Raw genomic sequence first — 21,207 nt, 5'->3', positions numbered from 1 at the left:
AATTAGACCAGTTATTGTTGCAGATGCTATTGTTGAAAACCTTTCCCCCCCTTCAGCTCTTCTCAGTTTCGGATTCAAGCTGCAGCTACCGTGACTGGAATGGTGGGCTATTGTCGCGTTGGCTGAGCGCTGGGATCAGGTGCCTATAAATAGACTAACCTCTTCTAACACAATGGACACAGACAAATGGTCATTTCACAGGGAGACTCAAGTGTGAGTGGAGAGTAGAGAGCACAAATGATAAGGGTTTTAAGTATGACCACTTTTCTTTTCCCTCACATTACAGAGTGAATTAAGAAGGAGTTCTGTGTCTGCGGCTATAATAACTAAACAATTAAAGGTTATTACCAGGGTTCCCACACCTTTGACATCAAATTAAATTTTCAAGGACTTTCCAGACCCAGTTCTCTCAGATTAATGGACCCAATGCAGCACATGGTTCCTACAGCTTGAGGCAAGTTAGATTTAAGACTTTTTAAAGCCACTCGGAATTAAATGTAAGACCAATTTTAGACTAATCAAAACTGAAGAAAAAAAACATGAAAAACATGAACTGTTATCAGTTTCTTAGGTTTAGAGACAGTTTTACCCAAGTGTTTGTTGTAACATAAAACAGGACTTTTTTGGGAAATACCCAGTGCTTGTTGGCAGTTTTGTGTTCACACTCTGCATGTGGGATTCCACTGCCTTTATTCCCATCATACTGAGTCTGGAAACATTTTTAGCATAAGATATGCACAGCCTCATGTTTCCTTGTACTGGTTTAAGTCATGCCTTAAAATCGCAATTCCCACTTCCCCATGTTGTCCAGGGTACAGTGACAGCTAGTGAATCATCTGCTCTGTGTCCCAGCTGGAAACAAAATAAGAGTGTTGTTGGTTACGTTATCCCTAATTCAGGTCTGAAAATCCTTCCTTGTACGCTTCACGCTGCTGCAACACTTTTAAAATGTTCTATCATGCTTAATTTTATTATTTATGCTATGTTTTTTTTTACTTTTTTATTTCATGTTATGATTTCTTTATGATTCAAGATCTATGGTTTTGAATCAGTTTGTTCTTACTTTAAGACTGAATCCTGCAGCATAGTCTGAGACATGGATCAAGGTTCATTATTGTACAACACAGAATCTTTAGGATGAGAGCTAGCAGGCTTTAAAGAAGCTCACAGAAAACAAAAAGAGAGAGGCCTGAATGTGTGATCACTTCTCAATTGTTCTGTGGTGCAGTAATGAAGACTGTGGTCTCTTGCCTTCTCTAACACAGCACAGCAAAGCAATGAGTAAGTTTAGTGATAGAGACAGATGCCTAAATTACCCCAAGAGCTATTCTTGAAAAAATACAGAAGCTCAAGCATTTTCAATGGCTCGTCTCTGTTTATGTCTATTTTAAAAAATATTTAAGGCCTTTAAGAGATTTCAAGGACTCATGGGAACCCTATATTACCTGCCCACAGTCAGACACACACACACACACACACACACACACACACACACAAGCACAACATAACGAGGCAAAGTAGAAGTGAAAGACAATGGTTATAATATTTAATATTCTGTGACAAAATCTCTACAGGGAACGCTAATAAAACATTTGTTAGCAGACATCAATATCATATCCAGCGTTACGGCATTATGATTCAGGATCATGTGAACAGAAATTAAAAAAGAATATAAAAATAAAATAAAGCAGGATGGGGAAACCCTTTTGTATCCCGTAGAGGCCAGTGGGAAAACTTGTGCAATCTGTAGCATTGGGTGCTTTTTGTTGAACGTCTGAGACCAATGAATCAGTTCTATCCTTTTGGCTTAAATACATTCAGGAAGAGTTTTACACCTAAAAGGAACCACGGTGGTTCCAGAGAGATGAAGGAACGTCCTCCTATTGAGCGCCCTACTGTTAACAGACACACTGGGCAAGTTAAAGTGTGATTTATTATATTATATTATATATATTCTAAAAACATCACTGAAAACCACAAAATCTTATTTCCATATATCAAATTATGATACATAGAAATAAAATCTACTTGAGGCTCATTTATACTCCCTTTACATACGAAAATAGAAACATTCATTTCAAACTTGACCATCACTTCCACGCATCCTTTGTGTTGGCATAGAGGGCGGAGTCAACATGGCGATGGGGTTGTAGACAGCAATGGTTTGTGAGTACATTAAATATACTGACGTGGACGGAGAACTCTTTTCGCTATATTACCGATTCTTTTCATTTCAACATTTTTAAAATGTCTTTGTTGTGTCCTACTCTCATTGTGTCCTCTCTCTCGTTTGGACTACGCTACACTGCCCCCACGATCTTCGGTGGTTCAGAAAATGTGCACAAACATGGACGAAATGAACGCAGAGTACAGACAGAAGGCTCCGTCCGTGTCTGTATATAATGGTGAGCATAAATGAGCCACTAGTCAAGCATAAGCACTTTGACAACAATAGCCAAATACATGTGGATGGATTTTAAGGTTGGACTGTTTAACTTGCCAAGGGTGCCTTAATAAAAGTAAAAGAAGAGATTGAAGTAATTATACTCGTTTGAATTTACTGTGCAAACAGGTAAGAGCTAAAAGAAAATATATGTTATTCACGTGCTTCATCATCAAATCATGGAATAAAAATATAATCCAAATGAGGCAGAAGCAGAAGACAATACTCCGTTTCATTTCAGATATACATATCCATGCCATTCACGAATCAGAAAAAAAAAACAAATATTATTTTCATCTTCACCTTTAACAATTTTGGGTTATATACAATATAAGTGACATTGTACAAAAAGAAATGCTCAAGTACTATGTTGTAAGCTTCAAACATGATCTTTTTTTCCCCCTCCCTCCTGTCATATAGTTCAGCACTGAGGTTTTGCCTTTGACAGATGGAAGTGCATACACGAGTTGGATCCAGATACAATCACTCACTTGATAAAGGATGTTTGGACATATTAAAAGAATACTCATTTGACATTCAAGAGGACACGTTATCACTTTTTTCTTTAACAAAAATAGACATGGCTTATCCAGCCTTGAAATTCCTTCTCAATATATATAAAATTATGTCTTGTCTATTTACAGTCAGATAGCATTCTGAAGGATTAGAAAGTCCTGCCGGGGATTGTGGGTAGTGCAGTTTTAGTGTCAACCTATCCAAGGGCAGACAATCTTGTTGTGTGTGGTTCAACAGGGTGGGAAGGTAGGGCTGGGTATCGCTACTTGATACCTTTAACCGAAATAACCCAGTACCAAGATTTATTGAAACCTCTGCAGTCAAAAGATACCATGGAAGAATAAAGAGAACTGGATGCAGCGTGGCCCCATGCACTCCTGTGTAAGTGCTCAGTAGTGCATTAAGTTAAAAAAGTTCAACTTCCCAGGTAAAAGATTACTTGGATCTTCCGTAGTGTTGGCCCCAGAGAACAAGCGCACTTCGCCAGCTGCCAACTAACTTGAAAGGGGGTTAAAATGATTTAATGGTGCGGCTCTTCTAGAGTGTTATCAGACCGAATTGATCAAATCCCAGTAATGAAATGAGTCGATTTGCAGGTGTTGTGACTAGGGTTGGGTACCGTACTAAATTACATCGGTATTACCAAGTTCCAATTCACGTTGAATCAATTGGTGCTGAATGTTGGTACTGAAGAACACAACTGGGTGAGAATGTCAAGCTCAGACAGGAAGTGAAAGCACCGTGAAGTGCCCCAAAGCTGGGAAGCCGCCCACGGAACTCGGTGGTCGGCTGCCCAGCTTGGGGACTTTTGCTTTTCGCCTCCTGTTGTCTCAGACAGAAACAATGGAGCTCTGTGAAGCCCCCGGGTTCAGAAAGGAGGCAGCATTGCCACCAAGTGCCCCAAGGCTGGGAAGCCAGCCACAGAGCTCCGTTGGCTTCCCAGTGAACCCAAACCATCGCTGCAGCGCAGATAGTGTCGGTCTGTCTTAAACAAAAAAAAATCCCTTCTGTTTTCATCCCTTTAAGAGTCACTGTGACTGATAATAATAATAATTGTGTAATACTGTAATATTTTCTGAGACGGTTACTGTACTGTGAAAATCTCATACCACTGTAACCCTAATTGAAAAATGTGTTGGTATTATCCTCACTTTAACGATACTGGTGTTGGTACTGGTATTATAATTGTAAATGATACCCAGCCCTACAGGGAGGGTTTGGTTACTTAAATTTTATTGAAATTTGTTTGTGCTCCAGCTACGACCACCGCGACCAACTGAAGTCTCAACAGAAGACAGATTAGCAGAGAATGATTGTAATTAGCTGATAACGATTGTGTGTTGACATGTCAGCGCGGGGCTGGAGCCTGAAATGTCGTTAGCTGTACGGGACTCTGCTGCCTTGATCTGTGGCTACTGTGGACAGAGCGGAGTGTGGAGAGGAGCCAGATGTATTAATACTGCAGTTTGAGTGAACGTTTGCCATTTTCACTAGTGACTGACTTGGTAAATATTGTAAGATAAAGTTGCTACGGCTGTGCTTATCTATCGTAGTCACTACTGTCTGGAGTTAACTGAAACTAGCAAAACCAACCGAGTCAGGGCTGAAGTTGAGAACTCATATCCCAGATTTTGTTTTTAAAGAAGATATTATCAAATCGAATTACTAATCCCTTCTCAGAGTACAGAGCGCATACTCAAGAACACCGCTAAAAACCCTGCTCAAAAATGGTTAAATATGGCATTTTGTTGACCTTTATTGACTCGGGTCAGTTCATTGAGAAAAATAACCTGATTCCAATGACATCTATTTATTTGTCTCGTTCTCTCTCTCTGTTCTGACGGCTACGGTTGTTTTCCTCTGTGGGTTTGTCAGCTTAGATGTCAACTCATGTGTGGCAGTGTTTCATCATGAATTGGTGACACTCTCACTGGTTCGATGCTCCCTCCGTTCCCTTTCCAAAGATGCTTCTCTCTGTCCATGCTGGATATGTGTGGCTCTGCTGTCTCTCAAACAGATGATTGGTCCCATACCTGTGGGATAAAGTAAAAAAAAAAATAAAGAAAGGTCAACACAATTCGTGCATGGACTACCAGTTAGATTGTTGAATTTGAAATATTTGAAACACACAATAACATAACAATGAGACTAAGAGTCTAGCCACATTAATGTGTCTTTATTAACATCCTTAAATAGGTTAAGTGAGTTAAGTGGGTAATATATACTGAGAATTTGTGTTTTCTAGGGTTGTGAGGGAATGACACCCTACTCTGCCTCCGATTGGCTAACACTGGCATTCTTACCCTAGCCAGTCTCACTTGTGTTGCCTAGACCCAACCAATCCAACCAATGAAGGCAACGACTGCAAGCCAATCATAAGGAAAGGAGGGCAAATTTTCTATCGTCCCCGGGACAATGGGACACTGTTATTTTAAGCCCTTCTTTTTAGCGTGCGCAAACTTGATGTGACACAACAGAAAAACATTGGTAAAAATCTACAAAAATGATTGACAGACCTTGTTAACAGGGTTTATGGGCGTGCGGCCAGAGCCAGTATGAAGCCTTTGGCGCTCCTCGTATCGTCCAGGGGACCTCTCCCTCCGAACGTCCATCATCCGGCCAGGAGAGCGGTCCATTCGAGGGTCTGCCATGGCCCTGCCTGGGGAGCGATCTAACCGGGGGTCAGCCATGGCCCTGCCTGGAGACCCCACTATCCGACTCTCCAGCATCCTGCCAGGCGACTTCTCTCTCTCCAGCGGACGACTGGGAGACTTGTCCCGTCGGAACTCTGTGCGAGCCTCTCTGTAGCGGTGAGGAGTGCCAGGGTCTCCGTGAGCCATGGGATTGGCTGCCAGCCTTTTGGAGATGTGCTCATTGTAGGAAGGAGGCCCACGTTTGTTAGGGCTGTTAGGGAGGAACCGTGGCACAAAGACGGGCAGGGGGAATTGGTCAAAGTAAAAAGTATTTTGTGTCTCGGGTCAGGGGCTTTGCTTGGCACTGTGAGGTCAGTCCGCAGATGTGGTGAGGATGAGGAACTCACAATCAGGCTCATTTGATAAGCTGGAGCTCAAAGACTGAACCCATCTACACAATAAAGTTTTCTAAGTGATGACAGTGTCAGCAGCTGACAATAACATCAACTAAAGAGCAAAGCCAGTTTTCAGAATCAACACTGAGTGACAAAGGCTGAGCTGTTAGCGAGATTCAAATTGTAATAGACCAGTCTCAGTCATAAGTCAGTCTTTATTCAACAGTTTTCTTTCTACATTTGACAGGAGGCATTTTAAAAAGCAATTTCAATTTAAAAAGACATACTCTCAGGATTTGTTACAGATAAAAAATGAACTCTTCCTCCTGTAAAGAGCAAAACGAAGGCATTACTCTGCTGTTTCAACACCAGATCAAACATAACAGGTTAACCATCACCACCTGTGGATGCCAACCTGTGCCCAGCAGTGCCAGCCAGTCCCTCTGACCCATCGACAACACCAGTGTACACAGAATAAAGGAGTGTGATGTGCTTGGAAAGCTCCTATTCTATTGTCTCTGTATAAGAGGGAGGACAAAAACCTCACCAAAACAATAAATGAATGAATAGTGTAAGTTAGGTACTAAGGTACTGCATTTGCAACAAAAACAATTAGTGAGATTATCGTTTCCCTGACAAAGAGACCCAATACCTACAGCTCAAAATGTGTGAATACATTAGAGACAGTAAAAGAAAGCTGATAGATTGTTGTGGATAAAAACATGTCACAAAAATAATCCCACAAACAGAGATTAGTGTAATGGTCTCAATTAGTTTAGAAAATAGGAGAAGACAGACACTATGTGTGACCTGAAGGAGGCTTAGTAAATAGCTTCCTCACCTGCGGCCGGAGCCGTTGCGCTGCAGGTCTCCTCCACCTTCTTGGCTCTGCACCAAGTTTCCTTTGCAGCAAATGACCCGCAGTTTGTTCTGGTAGGAAGAGGCCAGGTAGATGGCTCCAGAGGAGATGGCTGGGCCAAGGTAGCGTGGGTTTGGGATGTCCAGATGTGCATATGAGTGGGGTCTGGAAAGAGATAAGAACATCTGACACTGAATCCTTTAAATGGCAGGTCCATTAATTTTTATTTTTGAGATTTGAATATCATTCTGTAGCTTCCCAAAAGTGTTCCTTGTGTTTACTAATCTGAAAATTCTAATTTTGGTTGAAATGTGTGTTTTAGCGATAAAACGCTTTTCCCAAGACCTTCTAAAGTGTTTGTCGAAGTGACCAAACCTAGGCTTCTGCATGATGATGATGTTCTATACAAACCCCTAGCCCACCTATCATGCCTCTTAACGACTGAGCCAAGCCGCCTTTAAGAATTGTTCAGGATTGATTTTACGCTCCCAGTTTGCGGAGGCAGACAGGAGTACTGGCATGAAAGCTAAGAGATGTACTGTTGTGGACACCATGTTAGTTTGATTTTTAAAGTCACACAATAGCAAAAGCTGAACGATCGAAGCAGTGGTAGACCAGCAGCTCTTGTGGTCTGGAAGGTAAAATAATTGCTTTTCTCAAAGGAGTCTGGTGGCTTTGAACAGAGTGATGCAACAGCTTCAGTTCCTCCTTGGAAAGGGCTGTCTGATGGCAAGGGTAAATGATAAAAACAATATAAATATAGCTTTTACTTGAACTGATACATGTTGCTGCTGTCCTTGTCCACAGCCACCAGACTTCTTTGACAGAGACAATAACTTCAGCAGAACACAGGAGTTGTTGGTCTACGTGCCTTTCTCCATGATTACACTGTCAGTGAACTGCGTGTGGCATGGCATCAGAGCTGTAACCTGTGTCACCAATTTTTGCTAAGGGCTGAGTGAGAGTTTCCGTTTGAAAACCCCGGAAAAGAACACAGATGGAGTCGGCCTTCAAAAAAAAAAAAAAAAAAAAAAAAAAAAAAAAAAAAAAAAAAAAAGCAGAGAATGAAATGGATGATTCTTATCGAGGTGTTTACTGAGCCTCGGCAGTAATGGGAAATTAACAATTCAGTCACAAATAATATGCAGTGACACTGAGTAAAGACACACAAACTGATGCTGATGTTTACTGGGGAAAAACTAATTAGAGTAAACCCTGACTGATGCACTGGTACTGACAAACGAGCAGAAGGCATTCTTACCCCAGAGCAGCGTGTCCCTGAATTTCAATAACGTCCAGAGAGTTGAAGTAGGTTACAAACAGGTAGGGTTCTCTATAGGCTGAAATACCAAAAAATCTGATTAAAATCATATCACAAATTCTAGATTAACATTACAGAAAATGAAAAGGAAGCTTTAAAAGTGACATGGATGAGATTGTAATTGACACTAACCAAATGAGAGAGGCAGACGGCTCCATTTGATATCATCAGTTCTACTCCTGCGGCCGTATGCATCCACAAACACACCAAACTCTGAAGAAAAAAACTCAGTTAACACACAAACTGCCTATTTATAGATGTCAACAACACTAACAATAATGATAATTATGAGAAAGCCAATCCTTTCTCACACAAACATAAATTTTGGCTCCTTTACTGTTGCATGTGTAATAACATGCTCAACTGTGTAGACAACGTACAGCACGTGTGCCAACACGCACAGAAAATAAACATCTAACCATGGAAACAGAGCAGGTATTCGTCTTTATGGGGAGCCGTGGTGACCTGGATGATGGAGATAGGGAAGCTGTGGGAGGAAGCGGCGAAGACAGCTGAAGCTAGCGTCACGTCGTTTTTATCCAGGAACTCTGTAAAAAGAAATATATGTGAGTCGGCTCGCTCAGGTGTGAATGCTGAAGCCTCACAGCAATAAAACCTCAGTTGCTGTTGACTTGAATTGACTTGTTCAGAACACCATCTGGTTGACAGCAAACACTCTTTTTAAAAAGTTATTTCAATACAGAATTTGTGTGCAGACGCCTACCATGAATAAATCACAGTGCTGGCAGGTGACCTACCTTCCAGCACATACTGCTTCATCTCTATCTCATAGAACTTGTTGGTGCCGATAATGATGCTGTAGCCAGTGAAGTGGATACAGCTGCAGGGCTCTGATGTCTCAATCTCCTGCAAATACAAACAAACATTCAACACCTTTGAAACTCATTACTGCCTCAAACAAAACATCTACTTTGCTGCAAAACACTGCTGTTTGTTCATGGCAGTATTATTTACCTATCAATCTTCAAGGCCCACTTACTGTTATGGAGAACGTGTACTAAATTGGTACTGGTCTGTGACTGTCAGTACCGAAATATTGATAAGCTCCTGGACATGTTGACAAAGCTGCCAACGTCACATGATTACATTTGCTCTCTAATAAATTTAATGAAAATGCAGCTTAATGCAATATATGTAAAAAGTTAGATATCACCAATAACTTCAGTAAACACTACAAATACAATGTTCTATTGATACGAAGGAGTGCAGTGTGTTTGACTGCTCCCGAATCTAACATTACATCATCAGCGCAGCCTCCTGGCTCTGATGCTAATGGAATTTCCCAAACTAAAAATGCAACTATCTGGACCTCGTCAAGTAAAGGTCGTTATCATTATGAAAACAAGTCTGCAGTAATAAATTCAGGCCATAGTTAGCATCAGTTTTAAGCACCACCCTTATTATATATACAGTAAACTCCGGACACAATTTAAAGGTATAACATGCAGGAATTTACTAATACAGGCTCATAAAGAAGTAATCCCTCTCAATCGTCACTTATGACCCAACTAGAAGTGTGTGGTGGTGTAGTTTTCTGCAGAAACTCTGCCTTCTGCCTGGATTTCCTGTGTTTGGGACATTGATGTGTGTGTGCCCCCACTGCGTTTAGGTGAGGTCGTGACTTTATAAAAAGGTAATGACCAGGTGCCAGACTGTAAGCAGCAGGGATCTAAGAGACCCAGCACAGAAAAACCCAAATATAGTGAGGCAAAATGCCAAAAGAGTGAATCTGGGGTTGGCTTTTTGCAGGCAAGCGTGTTTACAAACAGTAACTGACAATCCTGCAAAGTATACTTTTGACTTGTTTCTACAAAATACAATTAAATTGTAAATTTTTTTCATGTCATGGAGAGTAGTACCAATTAAAGAACTGATCAGCATTAATACTGGTATCAATAAAATCCTAACGATGCCCATCCCTACTCACCTTTCTGATGCAGAACTTGTTCAGGCTTTCATTATGTCGCAGAATTGTAATCTTATTGGGCATAGCAGCGCAGATACAGGTCCCATTATCAATCTGTAAAGAAAAACAACACTGCAATCAGGACGGCGGTAAACATCTGCAATCAGACTGCTCGCTACTGATGTTCAGCTCATTAACTCTGACTAAATGACAGTCTAACTAGAAGGATTTTGCTTCATCTAAGGGACAACAACTCAACTCACCTTCCCAGAGGAGAAGAGGTGGCATCCCTTGACGGTCTCAAAGATGAAGGGATTGAGGTCAGGCTGAGCCGGGAGATGGGACTGCGATAAGGACTGTTTCACCTTCTTGATCTCCACTAGGCACAAGGCCCTCTCCTCTCCTGGATGACACAAGAAACACACCACGTACAATCAGACACACAAGCATCGCCTGTTTACTTCAGTGCATTCATATGCATGATTATCTCCAGCTAAAGCTCTCTATAAGACTAAACATAATATGATCCTGTATGTGTGTTATAGAACATTTACACTGAACAAACATTTAAATGCAACATTTTTGTTTTTGCTCAATTTTTTTACAGGTTTAAGTTGAAGATCTAAGACTTTTTTTTTGATATACTGTATTTCTCTCAAATTTTGGTTGCAAATCCATGTTAGTGAGCACATCTTCTTTTCTAAGATAATAGGTGTGGTATATCAAGACGCTGATGAAACAGCATCATTACTACACAGGTGAACCTTGGTCACAATAAAAGGTCGCTCTACATGTGCAGTTTTTATCACAAACACAATGCCACACATGTCAAGATGTCACAAGTTTTGAGGGAGCGTGCCACTGGCAGGCTGACTGCAGGAATGTCCACCTGAGCTGCTGCCTGTGAACTAAATGTTCAATTCACAACTGCAAGCTGTCTCTAATGTAATTTCAGTGAATTTGGCACTACATCTAACCGGCCTCACAACCACTGACCATGTGTAACCACACCAGCTCAGGACCTCCACTTCCAGTGTCTTCACCTAAAAGATCATCTGAGACCAGCCGCTTGAACAGCTGATGGAACAACTGGTTTGCACAACCTAAGAATATCTGCACAAACTGACAGTAACTGTCTCAGGGACACTCATCTGCATGCTCATCGTCCTCACCAGGGTCTTGACCTGACAGCAGTTTGTGATCATAACTGACTTGTGAGGTTTTGAGGCCGGGTGAATACAGCCAAAGTCTGAAAAATGACATCAAAGACAGCCTATGTATGTGAAATGAACATTCAGTTCACAGGCACCAGCTCTGGTGGACATTCCTGCAGTCAGCATGCCAATGGTACACTCCCTCGAAAGTTGTGATATCTGTGGCATCGTGTTGTGTGATCAAACTGCACACATTAGAGTGGCCTTTTATTGTGACCATCCCAAGGCACACCTGTGTAGTAATGATGCTGTTTAATCAGCATCTTGACACGCTGCACCTGTCAGGTGGATGGATTCTCTTGGGAAAGGAGAAGTGCTCACGAACATGGATTGTAGCAAATTTGTGAACAAAATTTGAGAGAAATATATCATTGAGTGCTTGAAAGAAGTTGTTCAGTATACATGTAGGGATTATCTGATTTATTAAGGTGGCAAAAAAGGTTGATTTAGTCTCTATGCCTGTTTTCAAAACAGTGAAGATACAGTTACATAAATGATGTGGCATTATAACGAAAGCCTTATGCATGTCTTACAAATACCTTTTACTGACAAGAGAACTAAAATTACAGACATATTATTAAGTATAATGGCCTCAGTTTAATATCATGTACTGACCAGTGATCATCAGCAGCTTATCGAGGTCCTTCAGGATCTGGATCTGAAAGACGGAGGTCAGCCCCGGGATGTGGGTCAAAGAGTTCTTTATGACGTTTAGAGCGTACAGACCCTCCTCAGAGCCAACCAACACGATCTGAGGGAAAGGATAAGGCAGATCATACGAGCTTAATGAGTGATATGAGCAACAGATTGGCACAGTAGTCAGAAATTGGAAGGACAATGCCTAACACAGCAAAAAACATAATAAGTAAGCTTCATTATGTGGCTGTTGATGGGGCAGGTTTTGTCCTCATACCTGGTCGGTGAGAGGCAGAGTGCAGTTGATGTCCAAACGGTCATCACCCTCCAGCTTCAGCAGAGAATTGCCCAGAAGTTTCTATTGAGACAAGAAGCAAAGAGAGAGACATGGAGCAGAGGGAGGGGCAGGTTAGGCAGATCTTCTACACATCTTTAGACTAAGAAAAGGTGACCCAGCAAGACTGACAGCCAGAGAGCCTTCACCAACCCAAACAGAATGAATCCATCCTTCACTATCAATGAATTAAACTCACATAAGCTGAGGATGTTTTCACCTGATGTCTTTTCTCCAAACTCCACCCCCAAAACAACAACACTACTTTTAATTTAAGTATTGTCTAATATTCACTAAAATATCTAAGTGTCAATGCCAAAAGGATTGCATTTCATTATTTTGCCAATAAAAGTTTTTTCATGTTTGAATGAGAGAATCAAATTTTAATATCCGATCAAAGAGGAAGTCAACAGGACTTGGATCAAACATTCAATGCAAACTTTTAGTACTTGACAGTTCTCCATTCTCAGTGCTGCAGACACAATATAAATATAAATGTTTTTGGGTGGCAATAAGACAACCACTTCAAAGCAACAATAGCAGTCGCAAAAAGCTGTTCAATTTATTAAAAATTACGGTTGATCACTGGCAGTGCCTTTTTTTAATTATCACCAGCGTTCAAAGCTTTATGGGTGCTGTTCACCTCAGGCTATACAGTATGGATGACCATTTTCGGGCTACACAGCTAATTATGATACGTGCTGCAGTGTGAAATTGACTAATTGGGTTGTGCATACACTATGTGGCCAAAAGCAGACACTAATATCAATTTGGAGAAGGCTTTGTGGATAACACTGATCCAGACCCTCTTTTATTTTCACAGCTATCTTCCGGTTAACAACATCATAGCATTAAGACAGCTTTTATCTTCAAGCAATAATACTTTTCAGCAGTATGCAGGGCACAGGGCCAGGTAGCTACTAACCCACTGTGCTCACTGCTACTTATTTCATTTTTTATGTACTTGTTTGTACTGTAACACTACAGAGTGTATGTAACTGTCTGTTAGTATACGGTGTATGCTTTATACATGTCATGTTGATCAGAGAACAGTAAGGGCACACATTTTTCATTGTACTGAAATTAACATGTGGCATTTTAATGCGTATGACAATAAATCCCTTGAATACTGTCACGACATGAAAAGGCCTGTGTACACCAAGTGAGGTTTGTTTTCCCAGAAAGATGTGCAGCATACTAAAGGAATACATCACCCACAAAACGATAGTTTGTAAATCAATTAGTCAAAGTTTTTGCCTCAGTGGAAAATGTGTGCAGTATTCCTTTAATGCACACAAATACATAGTTTTTGGATGTTTATGTTCAACTATCATATATGGGTGCAATGTTCAGGTGGGTGTCCAAATACTTTTGGCCATGTAGTGTAATCTGCCGCAAGGCAAAGGAAAAAAACAGCATACTTAACTTTTAAATGCATATTTGCATTGGTTATATGATTAATAAGGCAGGGGAACGCTTTTTGGAAACACTCATACACAGTTTAGAGAAAATGTAACACTGTTTGAAGGGTCATTTATCACATAATGTAAGAGGGATGATAAAGTGCTCCTAAGACAGCAATAAACACACAACCACCAACAGCAGCAGAAGCCTGCAGACTGAAGTTAAGCTCAGGCTGCTAAAGGAGTCTGTACATTTGTCAGGTTTCAGTGAAGGGGGGCTACAGCAGTGCATGGCTTTTGCAGAAGCATGCATGACATAGCATATGACACCAGGCCAGAGGTGCACAGCAGTGCCTATTCACATCCATGCACTATGTAGGTTTATGAGTGTATCGTATAATCGATGTGAGTGTTTGACCACTAAATGCAGCTGTTTTTCACAGGGTAGTTATATATTGAGTAACTCAGCCTGGGGCTGTGTTGACCTGCACTGAACAGCACCAGTGTTGTATGCGTAGATGTGTACAGCTACTGCATGCTCAGTCGGTCGGTCAACTGAAGCCCAAGCGTTCGTGCAGCTACTTACTGTACCTGAACCAGAGGGGATAGGTTCTTCTGTCTTTTAGAGACACCTGCCTATAATATGATCCACACAACCGAGTTGAATGGACATACACACGCACAGTATAACCACATCAACAAAGACGATGACAACACACAAATTGAAGACGTGGATGTTGAGAACATGCAGAGAGAGAAAGAAGAGGGAGGGAGAGAAAACGAAGTGAAGGCACTGGCTGATGTTTAATGGAGGCATTCAATATATTTCACCCAATTTTCACACCAAACAGTACAGCCGCCCTTGGATAACGTTACTATTTGAAATGTATCTAATAAATGAGTTTGTCTTGTTTAAAGGAGACACTGGGCTGTCTTTTCTTACACATCCAAACTCAAATTTTGAGCCCAAACAAGCCTGTAACAAGCAGAAAAATACACACACAACACTTACAGCATCAGAGTCCACTTTGTCTTTAGATCCACGGCTACCAGCCACCACAGACTCCAGTACAGCCACCCATCGCTGCTTGTCAGGGAAGCTGGGGGCCATGAAGTAGAGGGACTGGCCTGGCCAGCAGGTGGTGTGGGGATGTGACTCCAGCTTCAACACGTACGGTATGTCTGCAAACACATGCACACAGAGAGTGAGAGAGAGAGAGAGAGAGAGAGAGAGAGAGAGAGAGAGAGAGAGAGAGAGAGAGAGAGAGAGAGAGAGACTGGTTGGCCATCTTGCAAACAGCTTCATTTCACAGCTGAGCAGAAGTGTCAACATTTTGTTGTATTTTGAGATTCAAAGTATAGATTGGACATGTGGATCCAATTTAAAATTTGGGGAGAGGGTAATACACTTAAAATCCTACAATAGGCTGAGAGCAGCAGGATTAGGTGGTATTGATCCAGTACCTGACTTGGCAGTATTGATGAGCTCAGAGGCTCCAACAGCTCCGTGAACAGTCACCTCTCCATCAGGCAGACACAGCTCAAACTCCTCTTCAGCTTTTATATAATCTGCAGGAAAAACAACACATCATTTGTTGCGGGATAGTGCTGTATTGATCTACATGGTTACATAAAGACTTAAATGATTACAAACTATGTCATTAAGGAATGGATCAGCAAAGTTTTGTCAGGATTAAAATGTATTTCTCAATTACCAATGTGCACACAGCCATTCAAACATACGTACTGACCTTCTCTGGGCTCACTATCATAGATGGACACTTTGGTTCCATCAAGCACCACATATTTCCTCTCCCAGCCCTGCTGACCACGCTTGCCATTTCTGTGTGAGGAAAAATGCACACTTCTGTCAAAGCTGTAGGAAAAACCATATGGTACATGGTCAGTGCGGTATTAAAGGGCTGAGGTTACCTAGGCTGCTTCATCCATCCCTCCAAGCGAACATGCCCACTGGCCTCTTTGACCTGCAGTGCAGGAGAGTTTGCCTTTTCTCGGCACAGGGCCTCTGAAAAGTGAGTGGCATACTCGGCTGGCAGGCCACAGGTGGCCGGAAGACATGGCGAGCATTTAGGGTGACACAGTGTGTGACACTCTATGACACAACAAAGAGGAGTTCACATCGCAGTGTTAAGACATAATTTGTTCTCTGACATATCTTCACATTCAGTAATACCAGCTACAGTGCCTGATACAAACCTAGACAAGTGGCAGCCTGTCGTCCAAAATGCACAGTGTCCAGGCAGACGGCACACTTGGCAGCCCTCATGTTGAGGCCCACAGTGAAACGATGAGGAATGTTGTGATGCATCCTCTCTTTCACACGACGACCAAACTCTGCAAAGCGAAAAGGGAAGAAGAAGGAGGCAGGGATAGGAGTTACGGAGAGAAAAATATGACACCAAATATTCTGTTACAGTTTTAAAGCTAGGGCTGTACCAAACACTTCAAAACTAAGACGCTTCATTTTTAACATTAACGTTTGATGCTGCGCTTAATTATCTTTTTGCATGTCTGTTTATTTGGTTTAAACACCATAATTCTGCACAGTTGATAAAGATTGGGATTATTAGTATTATAGTGTTTGTAGAATCAGTTTTCAGTGGTGGCTGTGTAGGATTGTTCCCAACTCATGTGATCCAAACATTTCCAATAACTCCAGAGTGTTGTAAAATCCAAAAGTCAACATTTATTGAAAAAGGATATAAGTAATTGTTTCCAAAATTCACAAAATGTTTTTATCTGATGAAATTTTCTGCATCAATCCATATTTTTTGGCGTTCAGAGGCTCACATCTGTGTTAACAGGGTGGTCTAGCAGCCATCTAACAGCACCATAAATGGCATTTAATCATTAAAGAAAGTTGATTTAACAAAAGAAGACAAATACACTTAATCTAATGTCTCACTTTATCCGAACTGAGGATTCTGTTCAAGGATTTTTTGACGTCATGAAATATGACAACAAACATTCAAGGCTTCATTGCAGAACCTCAGCTGAAGCTTCAAATGTAAAAGAAGACATTCGGTACAGCCCTACTTAAATATAAATCACTTTGAAAGTCAGAATTAAGTTCATGAATTTTGTTTTTTTGTTTCAAGCAGCATGGGGCAATTTGAATAATGAATGAATCACTTCTAACTTCAGGTATTAGGCATTTCAAATATTCAAATATACTAATATAGTCAGAATCACATTATGCATGCCAACGACCATGGAATGCATTAAAATGTTTCTGCGTGAAAAGCTACCTATCCAACCATATGCTATCTAAATTATGACTCCAGGAATGCAGCTGAAAATAGGAAAAACATCACATTAAGCTTGACCTTTAACAATAAAGTCTTTGGTCAAGTTACAGATAGCCTGACAATGGGACAGTGAGACAGATGTACAGTATGATATAAGCATGTGTTTGTGTAGTAAAACATGCATGAAGATGAGCTCGTGCATGTGAGGAGACGCACTGTGGTGACTGCTAACTTACTTTCAAAGGTGACCCTCCTCTTTTCTGTGAGGAGCAAGAGGAAAGAGACAGAAAGGAGAGAGCAGTCTAACAATAACTATGTGAAAGCAAAGGAACACGGACAGTAAGGAACCTGAGTCACAAGGTGAGTTCATTTTAGCCGGGCTACTGTCGTCCAAACATGTGTCTCAGTAGAGTACATGATATGGTATTATAACTTATGATATTGTGGTATTAAGAGATTCAGTTGGTCTGTGAAGCTTTTCATTTACACATGCATGCAGTATTTTTGTCACTGGATGATCCTTTTGAAACTGTTTTTCCATTTTTAGGAGATGGGCTGTTTACACATTCTGATATGATCCACTGAACCTCTCAAGCAGCTATGATATATACAGAGGTTCAGTTTCCATGGTGATCATCCCCATCCCTAAAAAGGTAATTCAGCTTTGTGATAGTGCAAAGCCCAGATTAAAACCAATGTTACCTGGCTAATCCACTATTCTTACTTTGTGAGACAGGCTTGAGCAGGGTTACAATGTTAGCTGGATAAATGCACAGTGAATAAAACCGAAACAGTGTTTTGTCCTTCAGTCCATGTCCCTGGTTTGGAGCGAGCTCCAGGTGTAACATGTACTGAGCACAGTTATCCAGCTTTATTTAACTTCATAATCCTGCTGTGTGACAGGCCATAGAAAAAACACACACATAAACACACCACATGAACAAAATAAGTGAACAGAGAGTCCATTTGTGCCGACACTGATAGCATAAGGGTGAACACTCCTATGGGGGACGCTGTACAGCTCCATAGCAGGATATCCTCGGTTTAAATTCAGGCTGGTTGAGTTTACCAGTGTGTTTGTTTATTAGTCTGTGTGTGTGTGTAAATGTGCGTGACTAACCTTCAGGTGTGGAGGTCTCCTTGCAGCGGGTGGAGGGGTTGAGCAGGCTGCTGGGGTTGGGCTGATGCTCTGGGGATTTAACGATGGCTGACATGAGGATCTGATGTCGAGCCTGTGCCGGCGTGGAAGGAGCCACATGTTCCTGGGCTTTAAAATGTGCCGCTGTGTTGCCATAAACAAATAAAACGATCTAATATTAGATCAGTAATAGCTATTAGGCTGCAAAATATCTGACCTCATTACCGAAAAATGAATAGATTCTGATATAAATGTCATAGGACCTGGCAGATCTAAGTAATGGGAGTAAGATGCTGCCATGGCAACTATGTTAAAAAGATGTGTGGGAACAGATAAGGGGAGAGACACGACACAGGATTTCATGAGCTGACTTAGCTTGTCATTTCTCTGTGGTGTAATGAGTTCTGATGAGAAAATATAATTACTGAAGTTAAAATACACACCCCTGTGCCTCTGTGTCAAAAAGAATGGAAGATTTTAATGATCTAGGGTCAGTTACAGAGTATCATCTCATTGCTTGCTGCTAAGGGATGTCATGAGATATAAAGCCTGTTGCACATCTGGTGCAGTTAATGTGCTGACTGAAAGACTTTTCACACCAAATGCAAATTATTTGTGCAAGTAAATCACATACTTAAAAAAAAAAAAATCAACCATTTTCTCTCTATGAGCCGATCCAGGGTTCCAGCAACTGATGGCAAGTAAGATTTAAGACTCTTCAAGAACTTTTTGAAGAAAAAAAAAAAGATCTGACATCATTTATGGCTTTCGAAATATTGATTTAAGACATTTTAATACAATTAGGGCCTTATTTTTAGATTAATGGGTTTTAGTTTTGTTCTCAGCAGCCATTTTGATTTCTGTGAATATCAGATGCTGATAAAAACAAGCCAGCCAATAAAATACCGACTTTTGGCTCAAAAGATTTTCTCTGACTTCATTCCGTCACACAACAATATGGATACTGATCTCACAAAATAGTGTCCCCTTTAACAAAAAAAGATTTTAAAGACAATATAAAGAGAATATCTTATGAAGTGTAGCAGCTGAACTTGTCTGTGATAGTAAGGGCCGACAACAGAGATGTAAACACACTTCACTGTCAGGCTGGGACCTACCCTCTTCTCTAAGGGATCGTAGCTCTATCCTCATCTTCTGCAGAGCCTCTTCCAGCTCTGCACATCTTGAGCGCTCCTTCTCCAAAGCCATTTTCATGTCACCATACTGCATAGGAACTGCTGGCTGAGCCTGTGGAGCCAGTGCCCCGTTAGTCGTGGTGCCTACATCCTCTCGACGCCGCCCGAATATACCCTATTCCAAATAGGAAGATTTTGTTAATACTATAAGAGAACAATACAATACATACGTATCTTCAGATAGAAGCTGTTTATTAATCTACTATGTTTTCACAGACCTTCTTTTTCTTGGTGGGCTGGTCCATTTTAGCCTGGAGGAAGTCAATCAGTTTGGTCTGCTGGGAGATGGTCCCCTCCATCTTCACCTTCTCATGGGAGTATACAGCCTGCAGGAAGGAAAACAGATCTTCAGACAGGGAAATACCTCTGAAGTCAACTTTAAAAGAACTCCCTTTGAACTCCCATGAATTAGGATTTCCTTCTTCCTTCTGGTCCCCCCAAGATACCTTGTTACATGCCAACACTGGCTGCTATATTCTAATATCTAACTAGGGCTCCGTCTCTCCCTAGAGAATGCTGTATTTCATCAAATAGCAAAGGTATCGCATTAAGCACCTGTATGTTCTCCAGCTGGTACTCAAGATCGGTCCTCTCCGTCTTGAGCATGTCGGTCTGGTCCAGGGCGTCCTGCAGACCTTGGGTCAGACGGAAGATGTGGCTCTTCTGAAGGTCCATCTGCTGCTGCAGCTTCCCTTGCTGTGGGGACAAAAGAACACAGATACTTAAATTAGGAAATCAGATCTATGTCAATAATGCAACCTGTATAAGCTAATTTAAGCTTATTTATTCATTCATTTTTCTTTCTCACTTTTAAAAACGGAAACCATCCACATTTCAGAATGGTAGCAAATATAATTTACCCAAGAGATGTGTCTCAAACAGACCCCAAATAAGACACCATTTTAGCCAACTGTTTAAAGAAATGTACTTAAAATACTTTTATTTAAAGTACATGTTTTTGAATGAGTGACTTATAGTGAACAAGTTCATAACATGTATGTATTTCAAATGTAATAAATCCAGGTGTGTGTCTATGTGGTTGCATTTCACTGTCTACCTCTTCCATCAGTCTCTGCTTCAGTTCTCTCTCTGTCTCCAGTTTCTGCTGCAAGCTGCGGGCGTTCATCTCCAGCATGGCGTGCTTCTTCTCCAGATCATTGAGCTGTGAGAACATGTGAGTGCATGTTAAATGGTGACATCTGAAAGATAAATTCCACCTCCACAAACACAGTGTGGATTTTCTCTCTCAGAATTAAAACAAATATTTGTCCTTCTAAGAGGACTGAAGATGTGGTTAAAGTTGGATCATAATCCAAAGACACGTAAACACTTGTGACTCACAGTATCAGACAGACTCTCTGCCTTCAGTCTCTGCTCCTTCAGGGCCTGCTGTAAGGCCAGTATCTCAGCCTTATGCTCTTTGACTGCCAGCTCCACTGCCTGGCGAGATTCAGAGCTGCGCTGGTCTGCACGCAGCCTGTGAACAGCGCAATAACAATTCTTACAATAGCAATACAATATAAAGTAATACTTATAAGTTAAATTTGTTTTTCTTGCATGCCTTCAAGTGAACGAAGAATCCAAACACTGAGAATATTCTTGAAATTATTGAACAGCTGTTTCTACACTCTTCAAAGCCTGACTCTATAACAAAAGCAGTAATTGTACCTTGCTGAACACGGGAGCTGCTGGTCTGCCGCTGCCTTGATTGGTAGTATGTTTGTTTTATCATGTAACTGTGCTGAATCTGAACTAACCTTTAACAGCACCAAACATACTACCAACTGAGGCAGTGGTAGACCAGCAGCTCCCGTGTTCAACAAGGTAAAATTACCACTTTTGTCAATGGAGTCTGGTTTAAAAAAGACCATAGATTTTCACTTATAGTTCAGTTGCCCCATCTACTGCGCGAGTTGTGAGCTT

The 21,207-nt window shown here is 41.2% G+C and overlaps 1 protein-coding gene across 4 annotated transcripts in view; it reads right to left on the bottom strand.

The window, feature by feature from the left end:
* Positions 1 to 1,518: 1,518 nt before the first annotated feature.
* Positions 1,519 to 21,207, bottom strand: part of cita (citron rho-interacting serine/threonine kinase a) — a 50,395-nt gene continuing 30,706 nt past the window's right edge. For 2 of the 4 annotated variants that reach the window (XM_078166954.1, XM_033626617.2), the window contains exons 27-48: positions 20,626 to 20,761; positions 20,342 to 20,446; positions 19,840 to 19,980; positions 19,503 to 19,610; positions 19,207 to 19,399; positions 18,071 to 18,232; positions 15,899 to 16,036; positions 15,614 to 15,794; positions 15,433 to 15,524; positions 15,146 to 15,250; positions 14,694 to 14,863; positions 12,222 to 12,302; positions 11,924 to 12,059; positions 10,358 to 10,497; positions 10,116 to 10,208; positions 8,926 to 9,034; positions 8,587 to 8,715; positions 8,300 to 8,380; positions 8,108 to 8,186; positions 6,829 to 7,011; positions 5,476 to 5,863; positions 1,519 to 4,992 (exon numbers count right to left, since the gene is read on the bottom strand). In XM_078166954.1, the coding sequence (XP_078023080.1) occupies positions 4,969 to 4,992; positions 5,476 to 5,863; positions 6,829 to 7,011; positions 8,108 to 8,186; positions 8,300 to 8,380; positions 8,587 to 8,715; positions 8,926 to 9,034; positions 10,116 to 10,208; positions 10,358 to 10,497; positions 11,924 to 12,059; positions 12,222 to 12,302; positions 14,694 to 14,863; positions 15,146 to 15,250; positions 15,433 to 15,524; positions 15,614 to 15,794; positions 15,899 to 16,036; positions 18,071 to 18,232; positions 19,207 to 19,399; positions 19,503 to 19,610; positions 19,840 to 19,980; positions 20,342 to 20,446; positions 20,626 to 20,761 (2,974 nt within the window). In that variant the 3' untranslated portion in view covers positions 1,519 to 4,968. Of the gene's footprint in view, positions 4,993 to 5,475; positions 5,864 to 6,828; positions 7,012 to 8,107; positions 8,187 to 8,299; positions 8,381 to 8,586; positions 8,716 to 8,925; positions 9,035 to 10,115; positions 10,209 to 10,357; positions 10,498 to 11,923; positions 12,060 to 12,221; positions 12,303 to 14,272; positions 14,318 to 14,693; positions 14,864 to 15,145; positions 15,251 to 15,432; positions 15,525 to 15,613; positions 15,795 to 15,898; positions 16,037 to 17,186; positions 17,211 to 18,070; positions 18,233 to 19,206; positions 19,400 to 19,502; positions 19,611 to 19,839; positions 19,981 to 20,341; positions 20,447 to 20,625; positions 20,762 to 21,207 lie in introns of all 4 variants that reach the window. The other 2 variants (XM_033626614.2, XM_033626615.2) reach the window with 2 other exon arrangements.

Source organism: Epinephelus lanceolatus, chromosome 1, assembly GCF_041903045.1.
Source record: "Epinephelus lanceolatus isolate andai-2023 chromosome 1, ASM4190304v1, whole genome shotgun sequence".
Classification (NCBI taxonomy): Eukaryota; Metazoa; Chordata; class Actinopteri; order Perciformes; family Serranidae; genus Epinephelus; species Epinephelus lanceolatus.
Note: the sequence above shows the minus strand (reverse complement) of the source record. Positions and strands in the feature narration are given on the sequence as shown.